This window comes from Hyla sarda, chromosome 5 (genome assembly GCF_029499605.1).
Source record: "Hyla sarda isolate aHylSar1 chromosome 5, aHylSar1.hap1, whole genome shotgun sequence".
Classification (NCBI taxonomy): domain Eukaryota; kingdom Metazoa; phylum Chordata; class Amphibia; order Anura; family Hylidae; genus Hyla; species Hyla sarda.
The window spans coordinates 198,957,311-198,973,224 of NC_079193.1; the positions used below are offsets into that span (position 1 = coordinate 198,957,311).

A 15,914-nucleotide genomic window follows, 5' to 3' on the forward strand; every position below is an offset into this window, starting at 1 on the left:
TAGGGCCACAGTTTGGAGACCACTATACAGTGGTGACCAATCTGTTTCCCTTCAGATGTTGCAAAACTACAACTCTCAGCATGCCCAGACAGTCAAGACATGCTGGGAGTTGTAGTTCTGTAACATCTGTCCCTTCAGATGTTGCAGAACTACAACTCCCAACATGCCTGGACAGTCTGGGCATGCTTGGAGTTGAAGTTTGCAATATCTGAAGTACTACAGTTTGGACACGACTGCACATTGGTTTCCAAACTGTGGCCCCCCAGATGTTGCAAAACTACAACTCCCAACATGTCCTTCGGCTGTCTGGGCATGCTGGGAGTTGTAGTTTTGCAACAGCTGGAGGCACACTGGTTGGGAAGCACTGAGTTAAGTAACAAACGCACAGTGTTTTGCAACCAGTGTGCCTCCAGCTGTTGCATAACTACAACCCCCAGCAGGCACAAACAGCCAAAGGGCATGCTGGAAGTGTTGGCAGTATGCCTCCAGTTGTTGCATAACTACAAGTCCCAGCATGCCCTTCAGTTGTCACTGCATGCTGAGAGTTGAAGTTTTTGCAACGGCTGAAGGCACACTGGTTGCGAAGTTTGTTACCTAACTCAGTGTTTCACTACCAGTGTGCCTCCAGCTGTGGCAAACTACAACTCCCAATATGTACTGATAGACCGTACATGCAGGGAGTTGTAGTTTTGCAACAGCTGGAGGCACACTGGTTGGAAAATACTGAGTTAGGTAACAGAACCTAACTGAAGGTTTCCCAACCAGTGTGCCCACAGCTGTTGCAGAAGTACAACTCACAGCATGCACGGTCTGTCAGTACATGCTGGGAGTTGTAGTTTTGCAACATCTGGAGGTCCCCCCCCCATGTGAATGTACAGGGTACATTCACATTGGCAGGTTTACAGTGAGTTTCCTGCTTCAAGTTCAAATTTTTCGATGCAGCGCAACTCTTAGCGGGAAACTCACTGTAAATCTCAGCCAGTGTGAATGTACCCTAAAACCACTACACTACACTAACACATAATAAAGGGTAAATCACTACATATATACCCCCTTACACTGTCCCCCCCCCCCCCCAATAAAAATAAAAAACGTATTGTACGGCAGTGTTTCCAAAATGGAGCCTCCAGCTGTTGCAAAACAACAACTCCCAGCATTTCGGGACAGTTACCGACTGTCCAGGCATGCTGGGAGTTTAGCAACAGCTGGAGGCATCCTGTTTGGTAATCACTGGCATAGAATGCATAGAATACCCCTATGTCCACCCATATGCAATCCTTAATATAGTCCTCAAATGTGCATGGCACTCTCTCACTTGTCGTATTTCAAGGAAACAGTTTAGGGCCACATATGGGGTATTTCTGTACTCGGGAGAAATTGCACTAAAAAATTTGGGGGGGGCTTTTTCTCCTTTTACCCCTTATGAAAAGGAAAAGTTAGGGGCCACACCAGCCTGTTAGTGTAAAAAAAAAAAATTTTTTTACACTAACAGGCTGGTGTTGCCCCATACTTTTTATTTTCACAAGTGTTAAAAGGAATACGTAAATACCCCATATGTGGGCATAAAATGCTCTGCAGGCGCACAACAAGGCTCAGGAGTGAGAGCGCACTATGTACATTTGAGGCTTAATTGGTGATTTGCACAGGGGTGGCTGATTTTACAGCGGTTCTGACATAAAATGCAAAAAAAGAAATAACCACATGTGACCCCATTTTGGAAACTACACCTGCCACGGAACGTAACAAGGGGTATAGTGAGTCTTAACACCCCACAGGTGTTTGACAAATTTTCGGAAAGGTTGGAATGGAAAATGAAAAAAAAAATCACTAATATGCTGGTGTTACCCTCAATTTTTCATTTTCACAAGGGAAAATAGAAAAAAAGCCCCCCACAATTTGTAACCCCATGTCTTCTGAGTAAGAACAGAGCCCATGTGTGGATGTAAAGTCCTCTGCGGGTGCACTACAATGCTCAGAAGAGAAGGAGCGCTATTGGGATTTCGGAGAGAAAAATTTGTCCAGAATTGAAGGCCCGTATGTTTACAAAGCCCCCCGTGGTACCAGAACAATGGACCCCCCACTTGTGACCCCATTTTGGAAACTTCGCCCCTCATGTAATGTAATAAGGGGTACAGTAAGCATTTACGCCCCAAAGGTGTCTGACAGATTTTTGGAACAATGGTCCATGAAAATGAAAAATTGAATTTTTCATTTGCACAGCCCACTGTTCCAAAGATCTATCAAATGCCAGTGGGGTGTAAATACTCTGTGCACCCCTTATTAAATTCTGTGAGCAGTGTAGTTTCCAAAATGGGGTCACATGTGGGGGGGGTCCACTGTTCTGGCACCACGGGGGCTTTGTAAACGCACATGACACCTGACTTCCATTCCAAACAAATTATTTTTCCAAAAGCTCAATGGCGCTCCTCCTCTTCTGAGCATTTTAGTGTGCCAGCAGAGCACTTGACATCCACGCATGGGGTATTTCCATACTCAGACGAAATGGGGTTACAAATTTTGGGGTCATTTTCTACTATTACCCCTTGTAAAAATGCTAAATTTGGGGAAAAACCAGCATTTTAGTGATTTTTTTTTCCACTTACACATCCAACTTCAACAAAAAGTCATCAAATACCTGTGAGGTGTTAAGGCTCCTTGTACCCCTTGTTATGTTCCTTGAGGGGTTTAGTTTCCAAAATAGCATGCCATGTTTTTTTTTTTTTTTTTTTTTTTTGCTGTTCTGGCACCATAGTAGCTTCCTAAATGAGATATGCCCCCCAAAAACCATTTCAGCAAAATTTGCTTTCCAAAAGCCAAATGTGACTCCTTCTCTTCTGAGCATTGTAGTTCGCCCACAGAGCATTTTACATCCTAACATGGAATATTTCCATAATCATAAGAGATGGGGTTACAAATTTGGGGGGGGGGGAGTTTTCTCCCATTGCCCTTTGTAAAAATGGTAAATTTGGGGAAAAAACTGTATTTTAGTGAAAAAAACTATTTTTTTCATTTACACTTCCGACTTTAACGAAAAGTCGTCAAACACCTGTGGGGTGTTAAGGCTCACTGGACCCCTTGTAACGTGCCTTGAGGGGTGTAGTTTCCAAAATGGTATGCCATGTGGGTTTTTTTCTGCTGTTCTGGCACCATAGGGGCTTCCTAAATGTGACATGCACCCAAAAACCATTTCTGAAAAACTCACTCTCCAAAATCCCATTGTGGCTCCTTCCCTTCTGAGTCCTCTACTGTGCCTGCCGAACACTTGGCATACACATATGAGGTATTTCCTTACTCAAGAGAAATTGGGTTACAAATTTTGAGAGGATTTTTCTCCTTTTACCCCTTGTAAAAATTCAAAACTGGGTCTACAAGAACATGCGAGTGTAAAAAATGAAGATTTTTAATTTTCTCCTTCACTTTGCTGCTATTCCTGTGAAACACCTAAAGGGTTAACACACTTACTGAATGTCATTTTGAATACTTTGAGTGGTGCAGTTTTTATAATGGGGTCATTTATGGGGTATTTCTAATAAGAAAGCCCTTCAAATCCACTTCAACCCTGAACTGGTCCATGAAAAATTCCGATTTTGAAAATGTTGTGAAAAATTGGAAAATTGCTGCTAAACTTTTAAGCACTCTGATGTCTTCCAAAAGTAAAAACATGTCAACTTTATGATGCAAACATAAAGTAGACATTTTGTTTTTGTGAATCAAAATATAATTGATTTGGAATGTCTATTTCCCTTACATCCAGAGAGCTTCAAAGTTAGAAAAATGCTACATTTTCAATTTTTTCATAACATTTTTGAATTTTTCACCAAGAAATGATGCAATTATCGACAACATTTTACCACTAACATAAAGAAGAATATGTCACGAAAAAACAGTCTCGGAATCAGAATGAAAAGTAAAAGCATCCCAGAGTTAATAATGCTTAAAGTGACAGTGGTCATATGTGTAAAAAAATGCTCTGGTCCCTAAGGCCAAAATGGGCCTGGTCCTTAAGGGGTTAAGGACCATGCTACCAAATACCAATGAAATGTATGTAAACTTTTGACTTTGCATAAAGTAATAAAAATGCCTTAAAATAAACCTCTCTCTCTCATATTATTCTGTCTTTTGGAAAATATAGCTAATTTAGGTAATCCTAATTGACCGAAAATGGGTAAGGTCTATTCTGATTTTATGTGAAACAGGGAGAAAAACATGCATATTTGTCTTTTTATAAAGTGTATGTAAACTTCTAGTTTCCAATATATATATATATATATATATATATATATATATATATATATGTATATATATATATATATATATATATTTATATATATATATATATATATATATATATATATATATATATATATATATATATATATATATTTATATATATATATATATATATATATATATATATATATATATATATATACACACACACACAGGGTGGGCCATTTATATGGATACACCTCAATAAAATGGGAATGGTTGGTGATATAAATTCCCTGTTTGTGGCACATTAGTATAAGTGAGGGGGGAAACTTTTCAAGATGGGTGATGACCATGGCGGCCATTTTGAAGTCGGACATTTTGAATCCAACTTTAGTTTTTTCAATAGGAAGAGGGTCATGCAACACATCAAACGTATTGGGAATCTCACAAGAAAAATACTGGTGTGCTTGGTTTTAACGTAACTTTATTCTTTCATGAGTTATTTACAAGTTTCTCTTTGTTGACAGCCTTTGACATGTCGTTAAGGTTAACACGTGTCTGGTGAACGCAGTAAACGGGTCATTGCAGCAGATTTCAATGCAAGACACCCTACGAGACCACCCATCTCCCATGCTACAGTTAGCAAACTGCTTGCTAAGTTTTGTGAAACTAGTTCAGTGTTGGATTTGCCAAAATGTGGATGCATGAAATCTGTCACTAATGAAGAAACATCATTGGCTGTCCTAGCTTCATTCAGCAAGAGCCCACAGCGTAGCACTCGCCGCATGTCACTGTAGAGTGGCATTAGTCGAACATCGCTTCGGCGGATATTAGCTACTCACAATTAGCACCCTTACAAACTCCAGCTATTGCAGCATCTCAACAAGGATGACCCAGATGACTGAATTTGCAGAATTGGCAGAACAAAAATTGAACAGGACCCTCAGTTTACGCAGAAGATTTTGTTAAGTGATGATGCAAACTTTTATGTGAATGGTGAAGTTAAAAAACAAAACCACCGCTGTTGGTCTGACACTAACCCACATTGGATAGATCCCTCCAAGACTGTTGGAACACAAAAATTGATGATATGGTGTGGTATATGGGGTACAAAGATAGTGGGGCCATTCTTCATCAATGGAATCCTCAAGGCCACTGGATATGCAAAATTGCTACATGATGATGTGTTTCCCTCTTTATACACAGAAGCTGGCACATTCTCTGAGTTTTTCCAGCAAGATGGTGCACCACCACATTATGGATGTCAGGGCCGAACATTCCTAGATGAACAGTTTCTTGGAAAGCGGATTGGTCGTTGTGGGCCAGTTGAATGGCCCCCAAGGTCTCCCTATCTGACCCCGTTAGACTTTTATCTTTGGGGTCATCTGAAGGCAATTGTCTATGCTGTGAAGATACGAGATGTGCAGCACCTGAAACTATGGATACTGGAAGCCTGTGATAGCATTTCTCCTGTGGTGTTGCTATCAGTGTGTGAAGAGTGGGAGAAGAAGGTTGCATTGACAATCCAACACAATGGGCAGCACATTGAACACATTTTATAAGTGGTCAGAAACTTGTAAATAACTCATAAAAGGATAAAGTTATGTTAAAACCAAGCACATCATTGTTTTTCTTGTGAAATCCCCAATAAGTTTGATGTGTCACATGACCCTCTTCCTCTTGAAAAAACAAAGTTGGATTCAAAATGGCCAACTTCAAAATGGCCTCCATGGTCACCACCCATCTTGAAAAGTTCCCCCCTCACATATACTATGGTTAAGACAAATTGCTGAATTTCAAAACTGAATATGCTCATCTCTTTCTGCTCTATAACATAATGCCAATAGATTAGATAATCATTTTATGGTAACAGGTTCCCTTTAAATAACAAAAAAAAAAAAAACACTTTTATTTACTTAGCAATAGCCAGGTGATAATCTAACATTTTTATTTCATTTAGTCTCTCCTGACGCTATATTTTATCTGGCACTGTAAATTACTCATTAAGATTAGTAACTGCTTCAGTGGAGTTTACAGTCTAATTTTCTATTCACCGAGACATATGATGTGAATAGAATGAAAACAAATGTGTCAAAACCGGGAAACATGCTGCTAAAAGTAACCAAAAACTCCAGGTTAATGGTGTCATGATAAAAATAAACTTCAATACCTTATTGTTCAAAGACAGCAATTACTCATGATGCAACAATTCTAAAACTTGCCTTTGTTCTTCTTTTTCTTAGTCGTCTTTAAACTGTATTGTTAAAAACTTTTCCTTTTCATATTTCTGAAACTTTTTCATTAGTATTACGAAAACAGCTATTGTATAAATTGCTGTACCATATAACTTCAGTAATTTTATAATTACCATCCTGATAATTAGTTATGGTTTGTTACTTTTTACATTACTTAGCATTTCTATAATTTCTCTATTGAGATATTATAAATAGTGATGCATAGTTTAGTTAAGGTAAGTTTTTAAGGTCTTATGCAATTATCAGTGACACATATGTAAAGTACATCTACAGTATCATCATGATTTTTCTTTTTTTGCAAAAATTTATAGTAAATATAAATACATGAAATTTAAGGAGAGCCGGCTTTATTGTTACCTCTTAGTCATTTTTTTTCTGTCTGTAGGTTCTTTGTTAAAGTGGTCATCCAGGGGGATGACCACTCCACCTCTACCTTACGCTCTTTGTCAGAAATATACCTTCATTGAGGGTACCATATCATGATTATTGCATGTGGACAAAACCACGGTCACATGTAATGATAAAAAGCCCCATAATGCAGTTTCAACATTGTGATTGTGTACCTACATGTGATTGCTGTTTGGTAACCATCTCCTCTTGTCTCAAAAGGTACAGGGTGGAAGTGGAAAAGGGAATACCTTTTATGCTCCATGGACAACCCCTTTAAAGGAGTATTCCCGGATTTTTGGTTATTTAAATGTGAGACACGGACAGCAAAGCTAGTCTTGTTGCTAAAATACTTTGCTCACCTATGTTTGGTGGCTGTTACGGAATTTCTCCGTCTTTCTTTTCCCCGGCATATCTTTTTTAGCAACCCACAAAATGTATGTATACATCACAAGTTAGGTGCTGAAAGGGGGCTTGGCTGCTTCATCAGTTGTGCGAGAAGCCAGCCTGATGAGGCTACTGGCACACATTTGTGTGAATTTGTCATTACACAAATCCACAGCTTGTTTGTCAGGAGATGTTGGGCAAGTCATGTGATCAATGGGAGTGTGACTGTGCTGCAATGGGTATGGCGACTGAAGTGTGGGAGGGAAAGAAGTTCCCTTCCACCTTGAAAGAAAGGATCCTAGGGATTGTAGTCTGAGGGACACAACGGAAACAGGAAATAGACAGTTCCCAATAATAAGCAAGCAGAATTGTATACTAATGGATACTGCAGCATACCTAAACCAGATACATTGATCACTAGATTAACCGTAGTCTAAAAGTCAATTTCTAAGCATATAGAGTGTTTTTGAGTCCTGTCCAAAAAATGTATACACTTAAAAAAAAGACAGAACATAGTCACTAGAATAATCTGGTCCATTGAACTCAATGGATTCAGGGTAGGTATCCCATGGTGTACATTTGTATACCTTTCTGCCTATTTGTCAATTTTACCACAAACAGTGAAGTTTTAGATTTGAATCTAGCCTAAGATATGTAGCTGCTGTATAACTTCTGCAGTTTGTCTGTCAAACTGTATAGTGGACAAAGGTAGGATGGATAGATGTAGATATATTTGACTAGCTCAGAGCAAATCTCCAAGTATAATAAAGAATATTTTGCATTTAAAGTTATTAGAAGAAAGAAGGAGAAAGAGACAAACAGCATGTTACAGACATTGCTGGCTATAAAACGTATAACATACAAGTGTGATTGTTTATTTAGATTATAGACATTCTTAAATTGTTCTTACTATTGCTTATAGTCTTGAATGTAATATACAGTGAATACTTTTTATTAAATCTTTTAATGTCTGGAGGTAAAAGATTATATATACTATGCAAAGCAAATGACAATGTAGCCCCTGCAGGTACAGACTTCAGAAGGTCATGGTTCTTCATGGACTATGTTCATTAAAATGAACTCTAGCAGACAAATGAAGTGAATCCACCCTCCAGCAGTTCATATTAGGCCATTATACTTCAGTTCCCCCATTCCCCTTCTAATTAGCCTTTTTTTAATAGAATAATCTATTATGTCTTCTATCTTATCTGTGTAGGTAGAAATCAGACAGTAGCCTTAGTAATTACTTAAACCATTATTCCTTCCACATGTATCACGGAGATTGGTGTAGCCAGATCACATCTATCAGAAGCATTATATAGACAATTTAAATTATTTGCTGTATTCAGAGAAGCAATTGATGCATGTATAAAGCCCAGAAGAGGCTGCAGTTATTGACTTATTTTATTAAGCAGTGTACAATGTCATAGACAGTATACAAACTTCAGACACTGCAGGGAGGAGCAAAGTTTAAAGAAAATTGTTTTACAGAAAAGGAGTTATCTACCATTTTATAAAAAAACATATATCAGGCTGGGGCTGGGGAAAAAAAAACTATACTTACCTAGCTCTGGTCCTCCACAGCTCCCACTTGTCTCCATCTAGTACCTTGATCTATTGTTTCCTACCTGCTTTCAAGATAAGTGTTTGTTGCAGTACCTGCATTCTTAGCCAATCACTGGCTGAGATGACGCACCGTAGGTCCTGCTCCGAGCGCTCGTCTCAAAAGCAGAAAGACGACAGAGGATTGTGGACCAGACAAAGCTAAGTGGGAGTTGCGGAGGACCAGCAGGGGATTAGGTAAATATAATGTTTTTTTCTTTATTTCCGTCCCAACAGGATATAAATTTATGCAAAACTCTAGATAACCCCTTTAAAAAAAAAACAACAAGCATCCAGAAAAGACTGAGTAATTGGAGATAACACAGGCATGGAAATATCTGCATATGTCAACTACAATGTTCTTGTATTTTTACAATGCTATGGCCCAAGCAAGTTATGCCTAATAGTGTATTTTGAGTAACTTTTTAGAGCTAACAGTAGCATCACATATTAAGATGATTATAAATGAAATACTACATGGGAAATCATTGTTTCCATGGGAGCTTCCTTCTAACTCATATCTTAAATAGGCTTAAATGGTCACTATCATTTCATATAAATTACCGGCATTTGATAGCCTATGTTGTTCCAAATATTTTTGTAAATGTAAAATTAAAAAGAATCTGTAAGGTTCCTGGTGTCTTATACCCAGATGTTAGCACTTGGCAGGTGAGGAGAATAGCATTCTAATGCTCTAGGCCAGGCATAGGCAATCTTCGGCACTGCAGATGTTTTGGACTACATCTCCCATGATGCTTTGGTAGTATTTTGGCTGTAAGAGCATCATGGAAGATGTAGTCCAAAACATCAGCAGTGTCAAAGCTTGCTTAGGCCTGTTCTAGGCAATGTAGCATTGTGTTAAAAAATTACTTTCAATGGTGTACTGTCATTGGTAGCCACACACAGAAGAGGGGGCATAGTGGTTTTTTAGGCATGCTTGCCTCAGCCTTCTCCCACCAAAATGGCTTCATTGACCACTTGAATGCAGAAGTAAGTCTTGGATTCAAGCTGTCAATTAAGTCTGACCAGTGAGGAAGCAGGAAGCCTTATAGGAAGCCACTTCATCCCCTCCATTTGACTGGATAGCAGTCATGGCATGCACCATTTAAAGTTGTTCTTTTTTTTTGTTAGCTTGATGCAGCCTCACATATATGGAGAGGAATGCTAGTGCAGCATGAGGTATAGTGTATGGCTCAGGGAAACTGTGCTGTATATTGTACTGTCATGCTATGTATAATTGTAATTTATTGAATGACTTGTAATGATGACTGAATGATAACCCAAGCTCATATAGAGCAGAGAACCTGGCAGGTAACTTTTTAAAATGTTTTAAATAAAGGTTTACTGCCATTTTACTGCTTTAGAGCATGTGTAACCTCTTCACCTAGCTGGTTGTCCTATTGCTTCTAATAGAGATCAGATAGCACACTGTTCCTGGCTGTATTGTCTCTCTCTTTGCTCTCCCTATCCCATTTTCGGTTTTCAATATAGCTGTAGGAAGAGGTAAGAGGTGCTACATGGCTGTAAAAAGGGGAAAGTTTTCAGGGAAAACAGATAACACCAGATGAGAATAAAGAGCAGAGCATACACATCATTGTTTTAAGGGAAAGCAGGCGAGATTAAAGATAGTGTTTATGAGTGTAAAAAGAAAGGAGACAACCTATAAAAAAAATTGCATTACTGTTTGTCCCCACAAGGGGAATATATAGAAAATTTGATACAGTACTAGTAAAGGCAACATTAACCTCAACATACAAAACTCACATCCAGAATGTATTTAAATGGACATGCCCACATGAGAAAAGTCTGAAAGCAGGAACAAGTTAAAAAACTGTCTGGCTGGGGTCAGAAAATGAATGAATGAATACGGATTGCCGACTGAAACTTAGTGGACCTAAATTCATTTTCCATGTCAAAAGTATCCATAGCCTTTACTGAGATTAAGTTATCTTTACCTGGATAGAAATGACAGTGCTTTAGTATCTTGGTTAGTCTGTTTTTATAACCTGCGGTAGTTAATTCATTACATCTGCCCATTAAGTAGTTAGTTGTACGTAGAGGCTCTCCAAATACAGAACAATTTTCGTGAAGGACATAGAAAACAATACATGAACCCAGGCTATGCTTTTTTTTTATAATGGAGAAAATGGAAAACTAATTTTGATTTACATAATACCAAATAAATTTATAGTTCTTATTAAATTTACTTCACAATTTTCCCCACTGGCTATGTTATTATATTAAAACCATTTAGCCATTAAGCAAGTTGTAAAAACAGGTTTATTTCTTAAAAATAAATACAAAAATATAAATATAAAACATTGGCAAGATACTATTTGATGAAATGACGTTCTACTAACATATATCTTCACCGGTTTCATCACACTTACTAACATCTAATGTACATTTCAGTAAATTTTAATGTACATAATGTATCAGAGTATCTGAAAAATCATTTCCTTGTTCCTTCTGGAAAAAAACAATAAAAAATAAAAAAAGAAAGAAAAACATGAAAACAAAGCGGTGCTGCGAATGCAAAGGCAGCCAATTACTCAATAGAAGCAATGTATTCATGAGTCTGTACGAGGAAGTAGTCTTCTCATCAAGTTTTCAATGACCATTTGATAGACAGACAACATAGAAACCATGGCATTCAATCCATAGTTTGTAATTAACATTAGCCATACTCTAGGGTGATAGTCTACAGAGAATAAAAACGAATGAAATAAATGAATGTGGTAAAAAGTAGTTTTTTTTTTGTTTTTTTTTTGTTTTTCTCTTTAATGTGTTATTCTTATTATTTTAACACTGTGCCAAGTGTCAGAAAAAAATGTATTTTAAAATTGTTAATATTATTTCCAAGTGCCCGCAAACTTATTCCACTATGAAATAAAAAAAGGGTGATGACACATTTTTCAAGTTAGGAATCTTTATCACTTTCCCCGTTGCCATACATTTCCGCTAGTTTGTTGAAACGTGGACCCCATTCTTTGAGGTATTCATAGTTTTGGTCCCCTTCTGTAGTACTAGACTCAAGAGAACTTAAAGATTCAGCTATAGAATCATTGCCTTCATATGCATATGTTGCGAGTGAATCATATGGCGGTGCAGTAGGATCATTATCATGCTCTTTCAACCTTTGGTTAATAAAATCACGAACGTCTGTATTGTCTGGGACAGAAGCAGTTCTCCGAGGTAACAACAAATTTTCAGGAATAATGTCTCTACGATGTTTTTTATCCTCCATAGCACCTGGATTTCTTAGAGTGCCAATGTCGAAAGCTTGAGTGTCTTCTTCTCCACCACCTTCATCATTATAACTGACAATGTTGTCTCGGATATCCTCTTTTGACAAGACCAATGGCTCTTTCTTTCTCTGTCTTTTCAGCGCAGCAAACAATACCACAATAACTGCAAAAACAGAAAAACAACACAAAACAAATTCCTTAATAAATGTAATAAATTATTCAGTGCTTTGTGGTGCTCTTTTGCAACAAAATTGTGGCATAGCATCTTGCTGTACAGAAAGCCAACAAATAGTTTATCGAAACTTAGACTAGACAGATTAAAGATGCCCCAGATTTGTCAACAGCATGATACACTGATAAATATGGCACATGTTTGGTTTAATCTTTCAAGAACATTTTTCCAGTAGCCCATACGGCATCCTAGGATGTAATTAAGTACTTAAGAAGCATTAATGGATATTTCAGGAAGTATTTGTTATGAGGAAATGGACATAAACAACTCTGACATAGGCCAAATTGTGATGGCTAGAAAACTGGGTCAGAACAAATCCATAATGTCAAGTATAGTGGGGCACTCCAGGTATGAAGTAATTAATAACTACATAATAAGAGCAATTAAAGATAACTGGTGAACAAGAAAAAGGGTCATGGGTGTCAAGGTAGTGCATTGAGAGAAAGGGCTAGCTGTCTTGTCCCTTTTCACAGATTTCTGTAAAAGTCTAGAATGACTTTGATAGAAAGTTTCATAACAACAGTGTGCTGTGTGATAAGTACTAATTCTAACTACTAGTTAATGCTGGAAACATGTACAAAGGACATGTTATCAGAACTATATTATAGACCAAAGAAAGAAGAGGGCCTGGTCTGGTGAACCACTTTTGTCATGTTGACAGATGGGTATTTACAAAAAGATTATGACAACAACAACAACAATTGATGACAGTGGTCTCTTTTAGCAGGAGAGAGATACCTGAGAACTGTACTTGTGTATCTCCGGCTCTCCTATAGAGATGAATGGAGGGCACGTGCCGCCCCCCCCCCCTGCTCTGTGCCTGAGGAGAGCTTGATCACTCGGCAGGAGATCACAGGGGTCCCAGTGGTCGGATACCCCCCCCCCCCCCCATGATCAGACACTTATCCTCATATATCCTTTAGAAGGGATGAATTGTCCTATACTGCAGTGCTCCTTTAATGAATCTGCTGCTAATGTCTTGGATCCAAATACCACAGGATACCTTCACAGGTCTTACAGAGTCCATGTCATGATAGGCCAGTACTGTTTGGGCAGCATAAAGGGGAATAACACAATACTGGTTTTCATGTTAGGGCAGATTAGTGTATATGTATAGCAAGAAATCTACGAATGTTAAAAATGCTCTTGTGTGTCTGTTAAATTGATATTTATAAAATTCATGTTTAAGAATGTGTTAAAATAAAAATATCCAGAAATTAAATGTCAGTTAATTTGGAACCAGTAATTTGCATAACATTTTGCATACACAAAGAATGACCTGCAGAAGTTACATTTATCTTTACTGAACATGTCCAGAAAATTATTCACTGAAACAAATACTGGGTAAGCATATAAAGTGTCATTTAGTAGGTCTGTCTGTTTCATTTTTGTTCTGTGTCACTTTATTCTTTTTACTGACTTTGAAATTATAAATGTCCTATTTTCTTAAATTATTTTGAATTAAATAAAATACACAAATGCAAAGGGGATAAGTCTCCAAAATTTCAATTTCATTAATTGCCCTTCTGTGCCTTTAGATAAGCAAGCACATAATTGTAGAAACTAATTACGAAATATGAATAATACTGATCCTTTTTTTTACTAAATTAAATATATATTTTTCCCCAGAAATGTGTTTACTTGACAAGATGTGGATAAATGGATAATCAACCATATCATACAGTTATTGTTTGATCATTTATAATACCTAACCTTAAGTATTATTGGTTACAAGATATTATGACTAGGGTATTGTGCTGTAAATGGATGTACTTTTAGTGTATTAAATCCATAAATGTAAAATATATATAAATGATAAAAACAAAAATGAATAAAATACAACAGTGCACTATACCAAAAATGAAATTTGCTGTATGCTGCTAGGGAAATATATGTATAGCTCTTGAACATGTTAGTGTTTTTCTTCCCAGAAGCTACACTATTTCCCAGCTATTTGTCACACTAAGGGATCTTACAAGATAAGGAAAAGCATCCAGTGCTCCCAGCATGCTTTGTTGAGAAAGGATGAGATAACCCATGTGTACATATAAAAAGAATTATAAGAAGCAGTGTTTTCGTTCCTGAAACCAGTTATTTATGAGACCAGTGTTTATATTATCTTTCAGTTTAGAAAACCTATTTTCCTGTTCTTTATTGGGGTATTTTGAGTTAACAGAGAAGAATGCTCTGTTGAGGATCCTCATCTCTTGAACATATAGGGGAGCTTCCCAGTACTGCATTACAAAGGCATTTGGTTGTTTTGAAAGGGAACTGTGTAATGCTTAGGGAAATTAAACTCTTGCTACCATATTTTGCTACAAATTATAGCTGACTGCTGGGAGCAGCTTACATTAATCCCTTAAGGACACAGTCCATTTTGGCCTTGAGGACACAGCCAGTTTAAATTTTTTTTACCTGTTAAGGACCCATGACGTACCAGTACGTCATGAGTCTAATCCTGTTCTATAACGCGGGTTGGGCCCGGCCTCTAACAACGGTCAGGACCCATGGCTAATAGCGCACGGCACTGATCGTAGTGCCCTTTAGACGCGGTGTTCAAAGTTGATCGCCGCGTCCAAAGTGAAACAGTGTTAACTTTTTTTGCACTTTTTGTTTGCAGTGTTATAGCTCCCATAGGGGGCTATAACACTGCACACACTGATCTTTTACATCTTTCAATAGTTTCTTATAGGAAACCATTGATCTATGTAAAAGATCAGTGTGTGCAGTGTTATAGGTCCCTATGGGAGCTATAATACTGCAAACAAAAAGTGCAAAAAAAAAAAGTTAAAGTAGTATTCCAGGCAAAAACATTTTTATATATATCAACTGGCTCCAGAAAGTTAAACAGATTTGTATTTTACTTCTATAAAAAAATTGTAATCCTTTCAGTACTTATGAGCTTCTGAAGTTAAGGTTGTTCTTTTCTGTCTAAGTCCTCTCTGATGACACCTGTCTCAGGAAACGCCCAGTTTAGAAGAGGTTTGCTATGGGGATTTGCTTCTAAACTTGGCGTTTCCCGAGACAGGTGTCATCAGAGAGGACTTAGACAGAAAAGAACAACCTCAACTTCAGAAGCTCATAAGTACTGAAAGGATTGATTTTTTAATAGAAGTAATTTACAAATCTGCTTAACTTTCTGGAGCCAGTTGATATATATAAAAAAAGTTTTTGCCTGGAATACCCCTTTAATAAAGATAATTTAACCCCTTCGCTAATAACATTTTGAATCACCCCCCTTTTCCCAAAATAAAAAAAAACAGTGTAAATAAAAATAAACATATGTGGTATCACCGCGTGCATAAATGTCCGAATTATAAAAATATGTAATTAAACTGCACGGTCAATGGCGTACGTGCAAAAACATTCCAAAGTCCAAAATAGTGTATTTTTGGTCACTTTTTATATCATGGAAAAATTAATAAAAAGCGATCAAAAAGGCAGATCAATACAAAAATGGTACTGCTAAAAACATCAGATCACGATACAAAAAATTAGCCTTCACACCCCCCCATACGCGGAAAAATAAAAACTATAGGGGTCAGAAGATGACAATTTTAAACGTATACATTTTTCCTGTAATTATGATAG

At 37.4% G+C, this 15,914-nt stretch overlaps 1 protein-coding gene across 2 annotated transcripts in view; it reads right to left on the bottom strand.

The window, feature by feature from the left end:
- Positions 1-11,105: 11,105 nt before the first annotated feature.
- LOC130273719 (cadherin-10-like) overlaps positions 11,106-15,914 on the bottom strand; it is a 472,310-nt gene continuing 467,501 nt past the window's right edge. For both annotated transcript variants that reach the window (XM_056520963.1, XM_056520964.1), the window contains one exon: positions 11,106-12,254. In XM_056520963.1, coding sequence (XP_056376938.1) covers positions 11,764-12,254 — 491 coding nt within the window. In that variant the 3' untranslated portion in view covers positions 11,106-11,763. The remainder of the gene's footprint in view (positions 12,255-15,914) is intronic.